Source organism: Mastomys coucha, unplaced genomic scaffold (assembly GCF_008632895.1).
Source record: "Mastomys coucha isolate ucsf_1 unplaced genomic scaffold, UCSF_Mcou_1 pScaffold15, whole genome shotgun sequence".
NCBI classification, from domain to species: Eukaryota; Metazoa; Chordata; class Mammalia; order Rodentia; family Muridae; genus Mastomys; species Mastomys coucha.
In genome coordinates, this window is record NW_022196897.1 from 155,760,427 (window position 1) to 155,777,895 (window position 17,469).

The window sequence follows — 17,469 nt, forward strand, 5'->3', positions numbered from 1 at the left end:
TGATGGTGATGATGATGATGATGATGATGATGATGATGGTGGTGGTGGTGGTGGTGGTGGTGGTGGTGATTAAAGTACCCAGGTAATTCTGATCTTTGGGGTCAGAAGTTGAGCCATGCCCATCTGTTTGTGTCCTTACTCATCCTGAAGTCTGAGCACTGGATCCCAGGAAGCTGGATTCCCCAGACCCAAGTCCAGCATTGCTGCAAGGCTTCATTCCTGAGAGATGCTTCTCTGGTGCTGGGGTGTGGATGTGTTCAGTAACTTTTTTTTTTCATTCTGGAAATGTGTACAACACCTTTGGTCCTCACTCTGCCTGTTCTTGTGAGCAGAAGCAACTTCAGGAAGGTGGGATTTCTTGGGCCCCTGATGTAAGGGAGTTAGACTGGCCACGGTGGGTGGAGAAGGCACCACAGCACTCACAGGGTTCTGGTAGAGGGAGACGCGGAGTCTTTGGGGCGAGACAAGCGACCAGGCCCAACAGTGATGTTCTACATCAACTAGTTAGATCCCAGGCCCCCAAAGTCCCATGTCGTTCCGGGACAGCACCACCACCTGGGCACCAAGGTAAAGCCCATGAGAGTGTGTGTGTGGGGAACATTTCATATTCAAACCATAACAAATATATTTTCATATTTTGCCTCCCTGTGAACCATAAATCCCATTTCTTGTTCCTTAAATACATGATTTCTTTTAGACTTCACTAAGCGTACACTTCAGGTAACTGCTGAAGATCCAATGCAGCATCTTTCAATGGCATCGAAGGAAATTCCCCCATTTAATTCAGCAGAGCAAACTGCTCTGAGAAAGCTCAGCTAAGCACGCCGATGCTCCCTGGGCTTCCCAGAATGAATTCTGCAGTGCCAGGGTTAAGAATGAAGTTATTCGGGTGGGGACGTGGTTCCACGGGTAAGGTTCTTGCTATGAAGCCTAAAGGCAGGTGCTTTGATCAAACAGAAGGAAGGGACATGCCAGTTGGGCGTGGCACTCATCTGTAGTTCTTCTCAGAAGGTTGAGGCAGGGCATCCGAGAGGGAGCTGACTGGCTAGCCTCACCCACGTTGGTAAACTCTGTGCAGCATGCATTGAGAGAGCCTGCCTAAACGAATAAGGTGGAGAGCCACCAGGCAGGACCCTTGATGTCACATGCATGTATACACACATGAATGTGCATGACCCGCATCCACACCAGACATAGGGAGATGAGAAATAAATAAAAGAATAGATGTTATCAGGTGTCAGGCCTAGGAAGGGACACAGTGTTAAACTGCAACTTTCTCTGAAGGAGGGAGTTCTGAAAGGGAACTCGTTTCTCCTGGTGTGATACAGAATTACGCAGTGTTAAGTTCTCACGGCTTGGGGACATCTGCGTTCTCCTGTTTTCTACTTCTCCCTGACACAGACAGCATCTCCTTTGTTGATGACTAAGCACAGTCTTCTATTAGTAGCAATCGGAGGGAAAGCACAACTCCATGAGAGAACATTCCAGAAGCAAGGCCAGAAGATAGGCTGGAAACTTGTAGAGAGTGTCCATAGTATACAGAGTTGCAAAGTCTCCACTGAGAAATCACGGAAGGCCGTGAGGCATCAGGGGTGTCTGAGAAGGCTGTGAGTCAGAGTCCTGAACGTATTTGTTCCAAGGCCCAGTCCCCCAATAAGTCCCTTTTTCTGTTGTCCTCTGGTAGTCTAGATGTCACCGCATAGGTTTTTGGAGGTGTGTCCTTATGTATACACCCTTCCAGTTGGCTCTCTGTTGTGATAAGTACCATGACCATAAGCAGCTTGGGGAGGAAAGGGCTTCTTTCAGCTTGCATCTTACATGCCTGCGAGATGCCCACCACGGAAGGGTTCTAGAACGGAAACTGGAGCAGAGACCACAGGGGAACGCTGACTGCTCGCTCACTCGCTCGCTTGCTCGCTCGCTCTGCCTTGTTCAGTTGCTTTTCTCATACAGCTTATGCTTTGAGGACTAGAGATGGCACTGCCAAGGAGGGCTGGGCCCTCCTACAGCAATTAGCAATTCTGTAGAGAAGGCCACCAGCCAGTGTGATCTGAGCAATTTCTCAAGTTCTCTTATCCCAGGTGACACTATAGTTGTGTCAAGTTGACAGCCAAGGCTAACTAGAACAGCATCCTACCATCTCCTCTTTTTCAGGACAATGCCTTGTATCCCTTATACAGACCACAGAAGTTTCTCAAATGCTCCCTTGAGCATAATATGGGTCCCAAGGTGACAGGTTTTCAGAGAAGATGTCAAATTCATGGTGAGCCCTTACAACCCACCCCTTCTCCTAAGTCAGTGTTCCCTGGTCCTGTAATCATGCTACTGTGCCCTACGGTGGATGTGCAAGTTCGGAGCTTTCTAAACGTATTCTGAGAAACCATAGTTAATGCCTCTTTGCTAACATTGCCAACTATAATAATATAGAATTGTTCTGCCTTAGTTGTCAGAGAGCTAGGCTGCGATAAGGGGTGGGAGCTGGATAGTTTAGGCCAGGTGACATAATCACTTGTACCACACGTGTGGGCAGAGACTCGTGTGGGGCTGTTGAAAATGACTAACTGGCACTTTGCAAGCAATGACAATAACAGCATTCTGTGGCTGATGGGTAGGGCCCAGTGAGCTCTATTTCCTGTGGCCCAAAATTACTGCTGCAAAAGACTGCACTGAACTAGTCATAGCTGGTAATTAATCACCCGCGAGGGAGGGTCAGGGTGGCAAGAGGTAAGGGGCACGTGGGAGGCATCTGAGGTTTCATTGGTCAGGCCTCATTACCAGTGGATACATAATGGGGAGGAGCAAGGAGCCAGATGAGAGTCCATCACAGTGGCCGCAGGAGCAGCATCCCCCCTGGTGCTGTTCAGTAGTATCTCAGTATTCTTTGATCTTAAAGTCAGCAGCATTAACTTTGTCTGACTCCTGAAGTGGAGGAAGAAGAAGAGGAAGGAGGGGGAGGAAAAGGAGGAGGAAGAGAAAGTAGAGGAGGAAGAGGAAGAAGAGGAAGGAGGAGAAGGAAAAGGAGGAGGAAGAGGAAGAAGAGGAGAAGGAGGAGAAAAAGGAGGAAAGAGGAGGAGGAGGGAAAGAAGGAAAGAGGAGGAGGAGGAAGAGGAAGGAGAAGAAAAGGAGGAGGAGGAGGAAGAGGAGGAAGTAGAGGAGGAAGAGGAAGAAGAAGAGGGAGGAAGAAGAGGAAGAGGAAGAAAGAGGAAAGAGGAGGAGGAGGAAGAGAAAGAGGAGGAAGAGGAAGAAGAGGAGGAGGAGGAGGAAGAGGAAGAGGAAGTCTCTGGGCAGAAGTTCTCGGACTGGAGTGAGCAGGTGGTTTGCATGAAATACTGGAGTCTGTGTGTTCAGTGTATCAACTCCAGAACCAGGCCCATATCCACCGAGCTTCCCATCTAGAAAGTCCAAGATGGTAGTCTCCAAGCAAGAAAAACCTGGGCTCCAGAGGAGATTGGGCAATGTCTGAAACGATATGTCATCAGAGCAGAGGGAGGGGTCTGGTGTCTAGAGGCCTGGATGTTGCCAAGCAAGCATCTTGCATTGTGCTGGACCACACTCATCTCCAACAAGCAATGTGTGGCCCAAAATGTAAACAGATCTAGGGCTGCGAAACCTGTTTTAGAGTACCAAGGTGAGTATATCCTCATAAAGGCCTTTGTGGGGTTGGGAGGGCTAAGAAGCAGGAATTTGTCAAGTTATGCCAAGGACAGCTCCCTCAAGAGTCTCTTTGTCACCCAATGTCCTCCTTCTCCAAGGTTAGAACCTACCTATCTGTGACTTGTCCCAGGCAGCCCCACTTGGTAAACATCCCTCCTTCTTCAAACTCCAGATTCATAACAGCCTGTGTCCCAAGTTGGAAAACCTATCTAAGAATGAGTTCAAGGCCAGTCTGAATAACTTAGCAAGACCTCTGTCTTAGCAAGACCTCTGTCTCAATATTTAAAAAAGAAAAAATCGAAAAGAGGATTGGAAACATAGCTCAGTGATAGGTTGGCTGCCCAGCATGTATGATGCCCTGAGTTCAATGCCCAGTACCAGGTTCATTAGGACCCTGGCTCTACCTCCTTCCTCTGCCTTCCCACTTGTCATTGACTTTCGACCCCACTGGAAGGAAAGCTCCTTCAGGACAGGGTCATCTTCTTCAGCGGCAGACATGCAGCCTGTTGTCATCTTCTTCAGCAGCGGGCATGCAGCCTGTTGAAAGGCATCTCCTTGTGTGTAGTCCTATTTGGTGAGGGAGTTTCAGCTACAATGGACTCTCTGGAATGGACTCCTCCTTCAACACCAACACTACACTCAGTATTTACCAATCCAGGCCACTCTGAAGTTATACTCCCAGCATGCCCTGCTTCCTCTTCATTTATTGCACTATTGGGGGTGGAGCTTTATGTTTTCTGTCTGGGCACCATTGGGAGATAGAGTAAGATAAAAGAGGGCACATCTCCTCAAGAACTTATGCTCTAGCAAGGTCTGAGGCAATTATCCAAAGAAAAAGCCACGCACAGCATCCACCTTTCTTGATAAGCCCAGCAGAGAAATAAAATAGAGAAATGTGTCCATCAAATTTTCAGCAAGGTAGACCTCTGGGAAGTGACTGGACACCACCGGGGGCAAGTTGTTGCAGATGGGGTTCCTCTACTCTTGATAACACCCACAATCTGGATTTCCCCATTCCTTGTCACTGCGGTGACTGTAAAACAGGTACACCGTAGGCGCTCAATAAATATCAGCATTGGAAGGAAACAGAATGAAGCTTATGCAATTAGTCTGCCCAGGAAGCAGAAGTTAAAAAAAAAAAAATCCCACTAGATCGAGAAGGTGGAAGGACAGCAATGTGAACTTACAGAGTTGAGAGGAGGTTATGTGCTGGCGGAACAGGTTGAGACCGGATATGGTCCTATCCCCCCCTAGTCTTTCCCCCAAGCAAACCTAGATTGTCCTCTTCTAATCTCCAACTCTAACTCTGTCTCCAACTCTGCCAGAGCCCCGCCCCCTTCCTTCCCATTCTCCCTTTCTTCCCCCTGGAGGGGCATCTTAGATAGGCAGACACTCCACTGCCCAGTGAGGAGGAGGTGGGTACCTCCAGGGCTGCAGCCAAGCGGGCAGTGTCCCCTTTCCCCAGCTCCTCTCCCAGGCGGGACACTGTCCCTTTAATAGACTCCCTCTGCCTGGCGCTCTGCGGCTGGGGAGTAAATTTCTCCCTGTCATCAGGTCGCAGGGAGAAGAGGAGGAGTTTGTTAATGTTCAGTTTGTTCAGCCGGGATCGATGTTTGCTGGCATCGCCTCGCCCTGTCTTGTGTGTGTGTGAGTGGTGTGTGTGTGTGTGTGTGTGTGTGTGTGTGTGTGTGTGTGTGTGTGTGTGTGTAAGAGAGAGCATATGTGTAGGGTGTGAGTGTGCATGTGTGTGTGTGTGCATGTGTGTATGTGTGTGTTAGCGAGAGTGCTTGTGTGTGAAAGCGAGCTTGCATATGTGTGTGTGTGTGTGTGTGTGTGTGTGTGTGTGTGTGTGTGAGTGAATTCCAGATTTTCTGTCTTTCCCAAACCCGCTCCTGTCCTCTCGCATATCACTCACAGACGGGGATCTGACAGCAACAACAAACCTACAGTGAGTGATCTCTCCCCAGCGCGAATCCGCCATCAAGATCAGGGGAGAGGAGGAGGAGGAAGAAGAGGAAGAGGAGGAGGAAGAGGAGGAGAAGGAGGAGAAGGAGGAGAAGGAGGAGGTGGTGAAGGAAGAGGAGGTGGAGGAAGAGGAGGAAGAGGAGGAGGAGGGAAAGAGAAGGAAGAAGAAAAAGAAGAAATCCACTGTCTTCCCAGGATTGTTTTCCCCCTTATCTTTAAGCGCGAGTGTGCGCGTGGCGCGTGTGCGCCCCTCATCCCTGCCATCTGAACCCCGTCTTGGATGTTTAATAAAGAAATCAAGTGTCTCACCAGTCACCAAAAAAACAGCAAAAAGCAAAACCAAAAAAGAAAAAAAAAATCCAAAAGCAAAACAAAAAGAGAGGGGGAAAAAAAACCAAACAAACAAACAAGGCAGAACCAACCTCCACTTGCAAGCAGCAGGCGCGAGCGGCATATCTGCCAGCCAGAGAGGGGGTCTCCGGCCCCGTGCTGGAGCGCTGGCAGGGAAATCGTCAGGGGGACAGAGGCCGAGTGACGTCCTAGGAGCCACAGAAAGACGAGCGAGCGAGACTGCGGCCCCCGCGCGCGGCTCGGGGCTGGGGCGCCAGAAGTGAGACTGGAGCTAAGTAGAGCGATGCCAAGGAGGAAACAGCAGGCACCCAAGCGGGCGGCAGGTAAGAGATGGCTCCGCTCCGGGTGCCCGGCCCCTGAGCCCGGCGCACAGCGGCTCGCCCGCCCGCCTTCCTGGCCCGGGGCTGGCGGGGACGCCACCCCCTGGCGCTCTCAAAAGGGTTAGCGTGCCGGTGCCCTCTTCATCACCCCAGGATGATTTCCCCAATCCTTCCCTCTCCAGGCTCCCTCTGGGCGGTGGTGGCGGGGAAGCGTCCCACCAAACCTTCCTGGTTTAAACTTTTCCTCCCTCCACCCTCCACCCCACCCCTAACTTTTTCTCCCAGTCTGGCTTCTTGCCTCTGGAACCAAAGTCGGATTATGGATTTGGGGTGCAGGGGGAGGGAAATAGCCCCCTCTCGTCCCTCTGAGAGGTCAGTGCTGGCGGCTTCTGGCCTCCAGGGACAGTGTCTCCAGTTGCTGGGGCTCAGGGCTTGCAAGTGTGAGGCACGGCCAAGCCTGGGGCTGCAGGCTGGCTTTGGAGCTGTGAGCCATGAGGGTGTAGCTTTGGTGGCCAAGGTGCAAAAGGTACCCCCGGAAATGAGTGGGGCTCTGGACGTGTTTTCTAAAATGTTTCACCATTTATAGACATCTCATCCCCTGTCTTGCTTAAAGCCAGGTGGGGAGAGAACCCCATAGAAATTTAAACAGCCTTGGATTTTTCTCTGCCAGACAGAGCTTTGGAAACTTTATGGAATTGACTACCACCCGAGGAGCTGTCCTGTGCAATTCTTTCTTGCAGGGATCCTAAAGATCAGAACAGGTCAATAGGTCCTCACAACAGATCTTCAGGGTTATTGCTGCTGCTGCTGCTGTTGTTGTTGTTGTTTTTGTTGTTGTAGTTGTTGTTTTCCCTTTTTCCTTTTAGGGTGCCTAATTGCTTTTTTAATAGTATGCTGGGGTTTTGTTTCTCGGAATCCTAACAGGAAAGTTCATTTTTCTCCTGCCAGACCCACCCACTGAAAAATCAGCTTTCCACTCGATTGCTAGTTTTGATTTGACATTTGATTGATCACCTGTCATCTCACTGCCTTTGATCTATTCATTCTGATATATATCAATAAATCACTCACCATGGTAACTCAAGTGGCAGTGACGCAGGCTTTGCCCTCTACATTCAGAGAGAGAAATGCACAATCATTACCTTGTTGGCTTTTAATGTGGGTGTTTTTATTTCTTTGTGTCCTTTAGTTGATGGAGCTTTAGCAAAGTTTAAGCTTTCCTTGGCTCCTCTGCCCCCTCTCTCTGACTTTCTCCTCTGACTTTGAGCAGCAATGGGTAAGACTGATCTAGAGACCACAGCTATATTTTATTCTGTTTCAACTTGAGTCAAACATGGGAGACGTCCTCAGGACGCTTGGGTAAACTGAGGAAAGTCGCCAAGAAGAAGGGAGTTGGGAGTCTGGGGAACGTGGGTGCCAGTGTCTGACCATGCAGGGAACCAAGTTCATAACGCTTCATCGCTGCCTGATTCCATCCCAAAGAGCAATACATGTGCTTCAGAAAATCCAGTTTCCTCCCCTCCTGAGTGCAGAATCGCTTCCTCAGCCATGTGTAGGTTGCTCGGAGCTGCTTTATGATAAAGCTTCCATTCATGAATTTTCAATTGTTTCTCTAAGAGCAAAATAACGAAAATATTCTTAGCAACACACACTTGTCCAGGCAGGGTTTTTTTTTTCTTTTCTCAACTCTGGTTACCTCTTTTGGAAACAATAGCTCTCTTATTTTATTGTATCTCTTTAACTTGCACGGCTTGGCTATCTGACCATGTGAGGCTGTGTGGCGGCCTTCAAGACTTCCTAAGAGTCCGCCTGCTGCAATCATTGCTAGCAACACAAGTTCAAGTGGAGCTGGATTATCAGAGATGGCATCTCTGTTGTTTGTTGTCCCAAAAGAGAGCCCTGGGCTGCAGTCCAGCTGAAATGATACTGCCCTGAAAACTACTGTTTTCTTTTGTTTTGTTGTGTTTTTTTTTTTCCTTCCCTTCCTTGTAGTTCCGGTAAAGGCCATCAAGAACTAGGCAGCAATTTAAATTAGCAGAATGACTGGACATGTCTCCTTCCACAAGCTCATTACAAAAAGTGCCTTGCTCAGAATTTCTCTACTTTAATTATAATTATCCACTGATCAATGGAGATCCAGGTGTGCAGAAAATGACGCCGTATCACATTATTTAAATTAGATCCTTTCGCTTAAGCTGGTATCTATTGGTTCTGGCTACTTTTTCTTTCTTAATTGTTGTAGTCTCAGTGTGTGTGTGTGTGTGTGTGTGTGTGTGTGTGTGTGTTAGAAACTTGTGAGTATACTTTCTGGCCGATTGGATTCTTAGTGTCTTTGCAAGACTATTATCCTGATTCTCACTATGTTCCCTAGAAGGAGTAGAAATCCTTTTCGAGCTGAGATGGGGTAATTCATTTTGTACTCAGTGGCTTACCCTGCTCGGTGGTATTTATCTGTTCACATATTAGTAAGATGGGTTTTTTTTTTCCTGTGGTGTTTCTTCTGCTCATCCGAGGTCACCAGTGCCCTGCTCTGTTCTAGGATGAGTGAGGCAAAGTTAGCTGAGATTCTTCCACCAGTTACCATGCGGGGAGGGGGTGGAGGGGGGTGCCTCTCAGCCTGTAGCTCTGCTAACTTTTATCACTGCTTAAAATTAAATACAACGCACAACTGTAAGTGATTACTCCTGTGGACCGATGTTGAAAGCTTGATTCTTAGTTTGATTAATGAATAATAGAAGATAGAAAAAGCCTGGACGTGAACCAGGGCTGAAGCTCTCCCGGAAAACCTCTCCTTCCCAAGAACTCTTCCAGACCTATTGAGTTTCTCTCCTTGATTCAGCTTAAGGATGATGTTTCAAGGCATTGGTGGCTGAAACTTTCTAATAAAACAAGTCATCTAAACACAGCCACAGGATGGTATACTAGGTGATGGGGGATTTTAATCTTTTTTTTTTTATCTTAGATTCCTCCCTCTGCCTTCTATGTATGTCGGGGTGTGGGGTAGATATGTGGAAGGCCATTCTCTTTAAGTAAACAGCTAAGGGAAAACATTTCTTTCAGCAATATTCTTGGTCCTCACTTTCTAAAGCGTTACTCTTCCGTAGTGCTAGGTCTTGGGGCCAGGAGGAAAGTTTAAAAGGCAGCTTTTGTATCCTCTTATCATGACTGTATGGGTGTGCTTGCCTCACTCTCTTGATTGTATGTTTGGCTTACCATTAAAATGCATCTGCTCTTACCTGTAAATCTTCTGGAATCTGTCCTGGCATCCTTCCCCCGAGTTCATTTCAGGGAACATAAAAAGACGATGGCAGGAAGGTTGAACAAAAAGAAAGTGTCTTGATGTGTTTGCACGTTACAGGATGCAGAGCGCTTGAATTTTCAAAAAATCCATCCGCATGTTCACTGACAACACTTTTCCTAACAACCCCAGCTGTATGGTCGGCGTACACACATAGCAGAGGTTTTACTTCAGCGGTATAGAATTATTTTTGTAGTACGACCGGCCAGTCGCAATGGAGCATGGACTCTCCTGTAATCACGTCCCTGTGAATATCTAACATGCCTGTAAGTTATTTCCCCTGCCTCTGCTCACCCCAAGCCATTCTGGTATTTTTTTTTCCTCGTGGATTTGTGGTAGCTTCCGATAATCAGGTCTTTTTTGTGTGTGAGGAGGCTCGCAGGAGAGAGCACACCCTCGTTTATTTTGTTTATTGAATGTGGAGATGAATAATGCAGATTTTGTTTTCATGGATGTCCTTGTGTAGCAGTAAACATCAGACTATTAGCAATCATTACTTAAAAGTTGCAATTTGCACCTTACTAACACAGGTTATTACTTGGGAAATGCATTCAGCAGGGGCATTCGAAATGGGTTGCAGTGGGGCAGGAGCAGCAGAGAGGTCTCTTTTTCTACTTCAGAACAGTGTCTATTCTGGATTGATGCATGAAGTCCCCAAAATCTCAACTAACTGCTCCAGGGAAGAGTGCGGAGGGGGGCACGGGGCTACAGCTGAGGGGCAGGGGCCCGTGGCTACAGCTGAAGTTTGCCTTGATTTCCTGGCAAGCAGGACCCAGGTTGTTTTCAGACTCTGAGGTTCTCTCTTTGCTTAAACATCCTTCAGAGAAAGCGAGTTTACATCTTGAACTCTAAAATGCCCCATGTTGTAGGTCTCTTTGCTCTCCAGAATGATGTGCTTTTAAGACAAGTACACACACACACACACACACACACACACACACACATGAGCTCACAGGACTCAGCAACAGGAGCTCTGAGCTATTCTTGCTGTTTAAAGCAGATTTTAGACTACAGAGGCCAGGTATCTATTTCCCTTACAGTGTTTGTGTCCGAATGGATTCCTCCTGTGGTCCTTTCCCAAATGCTCTCGCTCTCACTCTCGCTCTCGCTCTCAGTCTCTCTCTCTCTCTCTCTCTCTCTCTCTCCCCCTCTCTCCCGCTCGCTCTCCCTCCTTCCCTCCCACCCCCTCCACTCTCCTCCCCCCACCTCAGCTCACCCTTAAGACCCAGATTGAACAGGACATTTCAAAAGTGCATTTGTTTTAGGCATTTATTGATCTCATTTTTAATCTGCCATATCAGGACATAATATATTAACCCTAATCAGAAGATTGCGAGCGGCAGGAGCGAGGGAAGGAGAGGGCGCCGGGGAACTTTTAGCAGTGGGATGACTGAAGCTTGTTTGGGGTGTGGGGGCGTCCGATGCTTGAGGCTACCTCTGGGAAGGGTAGAAGTGTGGCTCACAAGAACTTCCCTCTTCTTTTTCTTCCGCTTTGCTCTCAGCCAACTCTCCTTGCTGCCTTTGGAGAAACTCCACACCCCATAGAGATCCTCCTAAGCATCTTCAGGTTTGTCCCCCATGTGTCTTGACTGTCCTCACACTCTCCAGCAGGGCATCAGGCCCTCTCGCATGCATCCTTTCTGACTTCCCACTCTTTGGGGGAGTCGTGAAGAGGGGGCTCTCTCTGACCAGATAATACCTGGGTTTGTCTGGGTTGGTCTATTTCTCTTCCCAAGGCTTGGGGATACAGCTCTTTGCTGAATGGGTCTTAGAGGGAGACCTGAGGTGGCATTATTTAAGGTACCTGTGATGACACTTCCCTGGCCATCCCTGCAACTGAGCGTAGGAATGTCAGCCAAGAGGTGGGGAGGACCAAACCTGGGCTCTGCTCCTGTTTGCATTAGGTCTGTGAGTTAGACCTCCACATCGCAGCGTCCCCCTCCAGGTATGTGGACCATCTATGCACTTGGCGATGCTTCGGGGAGACTCTTACTATAGAGGGAGTACCTGCACCCTCCCAGATCCCCTTTAAAAATAAGACTCGCCTATCAAACTCTGTATTAAGACCAGGCATGTACAGAGAGTCATTTTCACTGGATGCAAAGTCAGTTGGAAATCCACTAAGCTAGCAGAGGTGTCTCTGAGGCAGGGCTTCTTCATTGCCTATGTAATTACAATCAAATTGAACAACTTTTAGGGGAAAAAAAAATCACAGTGGTGTTAAAAGATGCTTGGCGCACCGTAAACGTGTTGCTTCTCAGGTGGAGAGTGTTGTCGTATTTTTTTTCTTTGAGTGGAATTTATCTTAGTTTTCGAATGTTGTGATGAAAAACGGGATTGCTTTTATTGGTCTTTAGTCAGAGCTCAAACTCCATCTTAGCCTCTGCTAAGGCTGGGAGAGGATCCTGTAGCTTTTGTCCCCCCAGTAATTTGTAACAATTGGTATTAAAAAAAAAAACACTATTTTGAATTTCAGAAGTTCTGTTTAAAGTTAGAGGTTTTGAGGTGACCTTTGACCAGCAGCTGACCAGTCCTGAAGGGCCTTTGTCATTCTACTCACTGAAAAATCACCTTCCTAGGAGTGCTGCCATGGTGGCCTGGACACTGCATTAAGAGAAAAAAAAAAACCCAAAACCCCAAAAGCACTATTGACAAGATTATCTCACAGAGCATTTTTGTTTTTGCTTTTGTTTCTCTAGAATTAGAATTTCTTCTCCCCTCCCTTCCCCATCTTGAGTCGCTCATGTTGGGACATTTCTTGGGTGCAGGTGCAGGCATTCAATGATCCTGATCTCAGAGTTCACCCACCAAGCCATTAGGACATGTTGATAAAAATGAGAGACTTTAGAGGCCACTGCTGGGCTCCGAGTGCCATCAGTACAGTGCCCTTGGGAACACTCAGGTCTTGCCTGGAAGTTGGACAGCCATCAGGGTCATCTTCAGCATGTGGCTGGGATCCTAACACCCAGTTTTGTCTGAGGGCTCCTTAGCAGAGCATACCCACTCAGACACAGCAGAGACGGCGCTAAGCTGCAACGAGGAAGTGCTGGTACCTTTGTTTCCAAAGTAAACTCTGTGGATGAGATGACTAAACAATGCGGACATCTCTGAACATCATTAACATGGCTATTTGGAATTTGCAGTTGCCTCTCTCCATCTCCCATGGGGGAAAAATGCCCCCTGAGTGTCCTGAAATATCCCAAGATGCCAAAGTCATTCCTAAAATTATTTGAAATTTTAGAAATTAAAATGCAAGAGGCCCAGCTTACTAAGCCTATTGATACTATGTATCAATGCCGTTTAGCTTTGCTGAGCAACAAGGAAATGCACGACACAGAAGTTTTAGTGCTAATGAGCTCAGGGAAATTACACAGGGAAAAAAAAAAATACCTGAATCAGATTTGAAAGCATTTGCTTTGAATTCCGCCTGTGACTGAGACTTCGCTTTCCACCTGTCTCCTTTTAAAACAAAAACAGAAACAAAAAACAAATTCGGTGTTCTCCAACCAAGAACAGCATCTAATGCTGTATAATCCTCTATGGATATACAAAGACACTGGGACATCCATACGCACATACCTTCTCAATAACCAAACGTGGACATGCAAACCCAAGAGCAGCCACGGAGAAACTGTAAAAGCCAGCCAGCTCACGGTTCTCGGTGGAAACTTCAGTGGACTTCGAGGGACCATCATGGCAGGGTACCAATGCCTGTCCTTCAGAATGACAAGCACCGAAGCAAGAAAGCAGTTTAAGCAGGTTTCTACTTCTCTTTCAGCTCTCTGCAAAGACTGATTTAACTGGGAAGCAAGCGACAGTGTCCATTTGAGCTACAGGAAAGGCCCCGGTGTCTCCACGAAGCTACCAGACATGAGGGTGAGCTTAAAAAAAAAAAAAAAAGAAAGAAAGAAAAGAAACAAACAAACAGACAGACAAATGAAAGGAAAGCATCCCCGAGATTTCTGTTAGTACAAAAATTAAGACTGGCGAGCTAAATAGTAAAAAACGCTTTCAGAATGGAGTGAATAACCACGACCCGAGCCTCCTTTAAAGCTGCACGGAAAGCCGTTTCTGTGGAGATCATACAGTTTCGCTATTAAGGTGGGAGAAAGCAGTTATTGTTTCTAGGGAAAATAGTTAGGAAAGGCAGGATGAGATTTAAGGAAGAAAGAAGAAGAAGAAAAAAAAAACAGACTTGGCAGTTGCTGTTCTGCTGCTAGTGAATTTCTGAGACACTCCCCTGGCGCAGCCCTGGATTATGAAAGGCTCCACGGAATCTGGTGACACGGGAGACCAGGGGTCAAGGTTGTCCACCGGGGACAAACGGCTTCTGTAAGCAAGAGCCACTGCAGATAAATATTTCTGTATAAACTGCGTGGGGCTAACTTTAAATCACTCCAGTTTATCAGATCTTTGGAATTTTCTGTGTGTTTAGGAGCCTTTTCTCTTACCCTCCAGGGAGATGTGAATAGCTGTCGGGCTAAGGCATGCCGTAGAGAAGAGTTAAATCTCTTCCGCTCGCTCTGCTTGCGGTGCCACTTGGTAGAGGGGAAATGGCAGAAGAAAGGCTCTCCATGTGTTTTACATCGGCGTTGCCCCCAGCTATTTTCCTTTATTAGAAAGTTGGGTATGGCGCCTCTCGCATCTTCTCAGGCTCATCTCGGGATCTGATTTTCAGATGCGGATGGAGGGTAAAGAAGGAGGAAGAGACTGGGTTCTGGAGGTGGCTCGTTTGCTTTGTTAATCCATGCTCAGATCTCCACATCTGTTTCTTGTGAGTGGGGTAACTCAGTAGGCAGCTTGCATTTCTGCCTCTACTTGCTACTCTACAAAATGGGCCGATCTTCTATTTACTTATGTCCAAAGTTTGTTGAGAATATGGTATATACGTGGCCTGTAAAAAGTACTCAGAACCTACTGGTACCACAGGGGTTTGAGCAAATGGAGTCTCTTAACTCCCTATAGCCAAAACCAGGGAATATTATGCAGGAAAGAAGGTGAATAGACGCTTTCTGGTGACCATGCATCCGACGATCTTAGGGATCAAAAGAAAGTAGGCATGCTTATTTTTAAAGGATTTCATTTTTAGTTCGTGTATCATGTGCGTAGGGGAGGGCATCGGTGTGCTCAGGAGAGACTGCTGGTGCCTGAGGAGGTCACAAGAGGGTGTTGCGTTCCCTGCAATGAGAACTCAAGGCAGTTGTGAGCCACCACTGTGGGTTCTGTGAATCAAAATTCAGACCTTCCGCGAGAGCAGTGAGCTGTAGCAAGTGCAGGATCCTGTCTCAAGTCCTGCCTGACTGATACGTTTTGACTTTTAAAAATGGAAGGTTAGGGGCTAAAGAGATGGCTCAGGGGTTAAGAGCAGGACCAGAGTCGGATTCCCAACTTGCATCAGCTTGCTCACGACTGCCTGTGACACTCCTGGGGGGATCTGATGCCTCTGCTTCCCTGTCAGGCCATCTGCACTCGCATGCACACACCCACACACACATAGGCACATAATAAATAATTTTAAAATGCATACATACACATACATATATATATATGTGTGTGTGTTTATACATATACATATATGATATACATACATACATACATATTCAAACTAGAACTCCAGTGGCTGGGTCGATCTTAGCTGTCATGCTGGTCCAGTTAGAACTCGGCGCCAGCTCAGAAATATTTATTTCCCAAGGAATAAGATTTATTGTAGGCCCAACCATAACTGTGGGAGTGACATCATCGGCCACTTCATGAATGCCTATGGTATCCTAGGTGCTGTACCAAGTGCTTCATATATCATATATATTCATACATATTCATATATATTTGCTTAAACAGCAACTGAGTTTTGAATTCCTACTGTGTGCTGGATCTTGTCCTGGTAGCTGGGACCTAGTGGGTAAGTAGGATGGGTCCCATCCCTGGACACTTGTGGTCCAGTTCAGGTGAGAATTAACTTAATATTCCTCCATTATTATATGAGGCTGAAGAACATACAAATCAATTTTCACACAGGAGGAAATCTTTGTTCATGGAAACAAAAATTACACGTGGTAGCGTGCTCTGCAGCGTTATCTGTGTTGGGAACGTGAAGTTAGGCAGGAGGGAGTTGGAAGGGTGAACACGTGGGTGGCCAAGAGGAACATTGTAGGGGAGGGGAGGGGAGGGGAAGTCAGCAAACATACAAATCCTCATGGGCTGGAAGTTATGACAGTTGCTGTTCCCCGACCAGGCTCTACTGGACCTCGGTTGAGCCTTAGCCAAAGTGGACTGAACACCAGCTTCCTACACCCGAGGCCTCTGCAGTCCATCTACTGAGAAAGCTTGACTAGAACAACCCCAGCAGGGATGCATCAAAGACGATGCTCAGCTCCTCTTCATCCTCTCTACACCAGGGGTGACTCCTCCTCAGTCTCCCTACACCTGAGGTGAGGTTTAGACACAGGGAAGTCAAGAGCATTGACAGAAAAGCCTGTCCTCAGTGGTGTCGACACATGGCGTTCCCGGGTCCCCCACTGTCACACATGCAGAGGCTCTTCCTTCTGCATTCTTCCTAGCATGTAATCATGCACACATGTGTCCTTTGTGCATTTAGGAATGATGGCTACATATCCAGTGCCATGTGTTACCCTCAGTGCTAATGGTGGCAACAGAAAACTCCCTGTCCTCATACAGATAAGATTCTTGAGAGTGAGACCAGAAAGCTAATGCATATATATATATACACACACACACACATATATGTACACACACACATATATATGCATATATATGTATATATAGATGTATATACATATACATATATATAGATGAATATACAATATGATGTTGGATAACTAGGCACAGAGTGGGAACTTGCATTTCTTCCAGGTAGAAGACACAGTGTGTGCTGTGGGCCTGAGGCCATGGGCATACATGTATGTATGAAGAAGAGAATATTTAGGAGGCCACAGAGCCTACAGTGGTTAGGGCCATGCTTACCTGAGACTGACAGGAAGTGAGGCAGGAGGTTAGCCTAGAAGGTATCGGGTCACAGGAGGCTCTCCCGACTTGATTGCCGGAGACAAGGGATTCTATTGAGGGTCTTCGAGTAGGGGCCGGAGGGCATCTGACTGGGGTGGCTGTAGCTCAGAGTTGGTAACGATCCCCTTCCAGGTGTCAGTGGCTTCCTAGGGATGGTGAGTGGCACTTAAGATGGTGAGAGCAGCCAGGGGGACGCATGCCTGCTACCTTTATGGAGAGAGGCCAAGGCCTTGGGGTTGGGGGTTACATCATCACGTTGACGAGGCTGTGGACAAGGTTCAAGGCCAACCTCACACAGGGTCCATCAGCAGGTCCCAGCCAGCTGTGTGCATGGAAGCGAGCTCCGTGGTCTGCTCACACCTCAGCTGTGTGCATGGAAGCGAGCTCCGTGGTTCACTCACACCTCAGCTGTGTGCATGGAAGCAAGCTCCATGACCCGCTCATGCATGAAAGCGAGCTCCATGGTCCGCTCACACCTCAGTTTCTTCTGTCAAAAGAAGACAAAGGTATTCACTTCACATATTAGCTGTGAGTCTGAAGTATAGTGATAAGGCTAATTTGTTCAGTACTGGCCCAGAGCTTAGAGATCTTCTTGAGTAAATGAACCCTCCTCTTCTTGCTTCTTTTCATCCTCTTCCTCTTCTGCCTCCTCTTCTTCCTCCTTTTCATCCTCCTCCTTCTCTTCCTCCTCCTCTTCATCATCCTCCTTTTCCTCCTCCTCTCCTTCCTTCTCCTCCTCTTCTTCCTCCTCCTCTTCCCCTTCCTCTCTATCCTCGTCTTCCTTTCTCCCTCCCCTTCTCCTTCTCCTTCTCCTTCTCCTTCTCCTTCTCCTTCTCCTTCTCCTTCTTCTTCTTCTTC

The 17,469-nt window shown here is 47.5% G+C and overlaps 1 protein-coding gene across 4 annotated transcripts in view; it reads left to right on the top strand.

Annotated features, from left to right (window-relative positions):
- Window positions 1-5,050: 5,050 nt before the first annotated feature.
- Window positions 5,051-17,469, top strand: part of Tshz2 (teashirt zinc finger homeobox 2) — a 462,303-nt gene continuing 449,884 nt past the window's right edge. For 3 of the 4 annotated variants that reach the window (XM_031372865.1, XM_031372867.1, XM_031372864.1), the window contains exon 1: window positions 5,051-6,293. In XM_031372865.1, the coding sequence (XP_031228725.1) occupies window positions 6,254-6,293 (40 nt within the window). In that variant the 5' untranslated portion in view covers window positions 5,051-6,253. The remainder of the gene's footprint in view (window positions 6,294-17,469) is intronic. The other variant, XM_031372866.1, reaches the window with a different exon arrangement.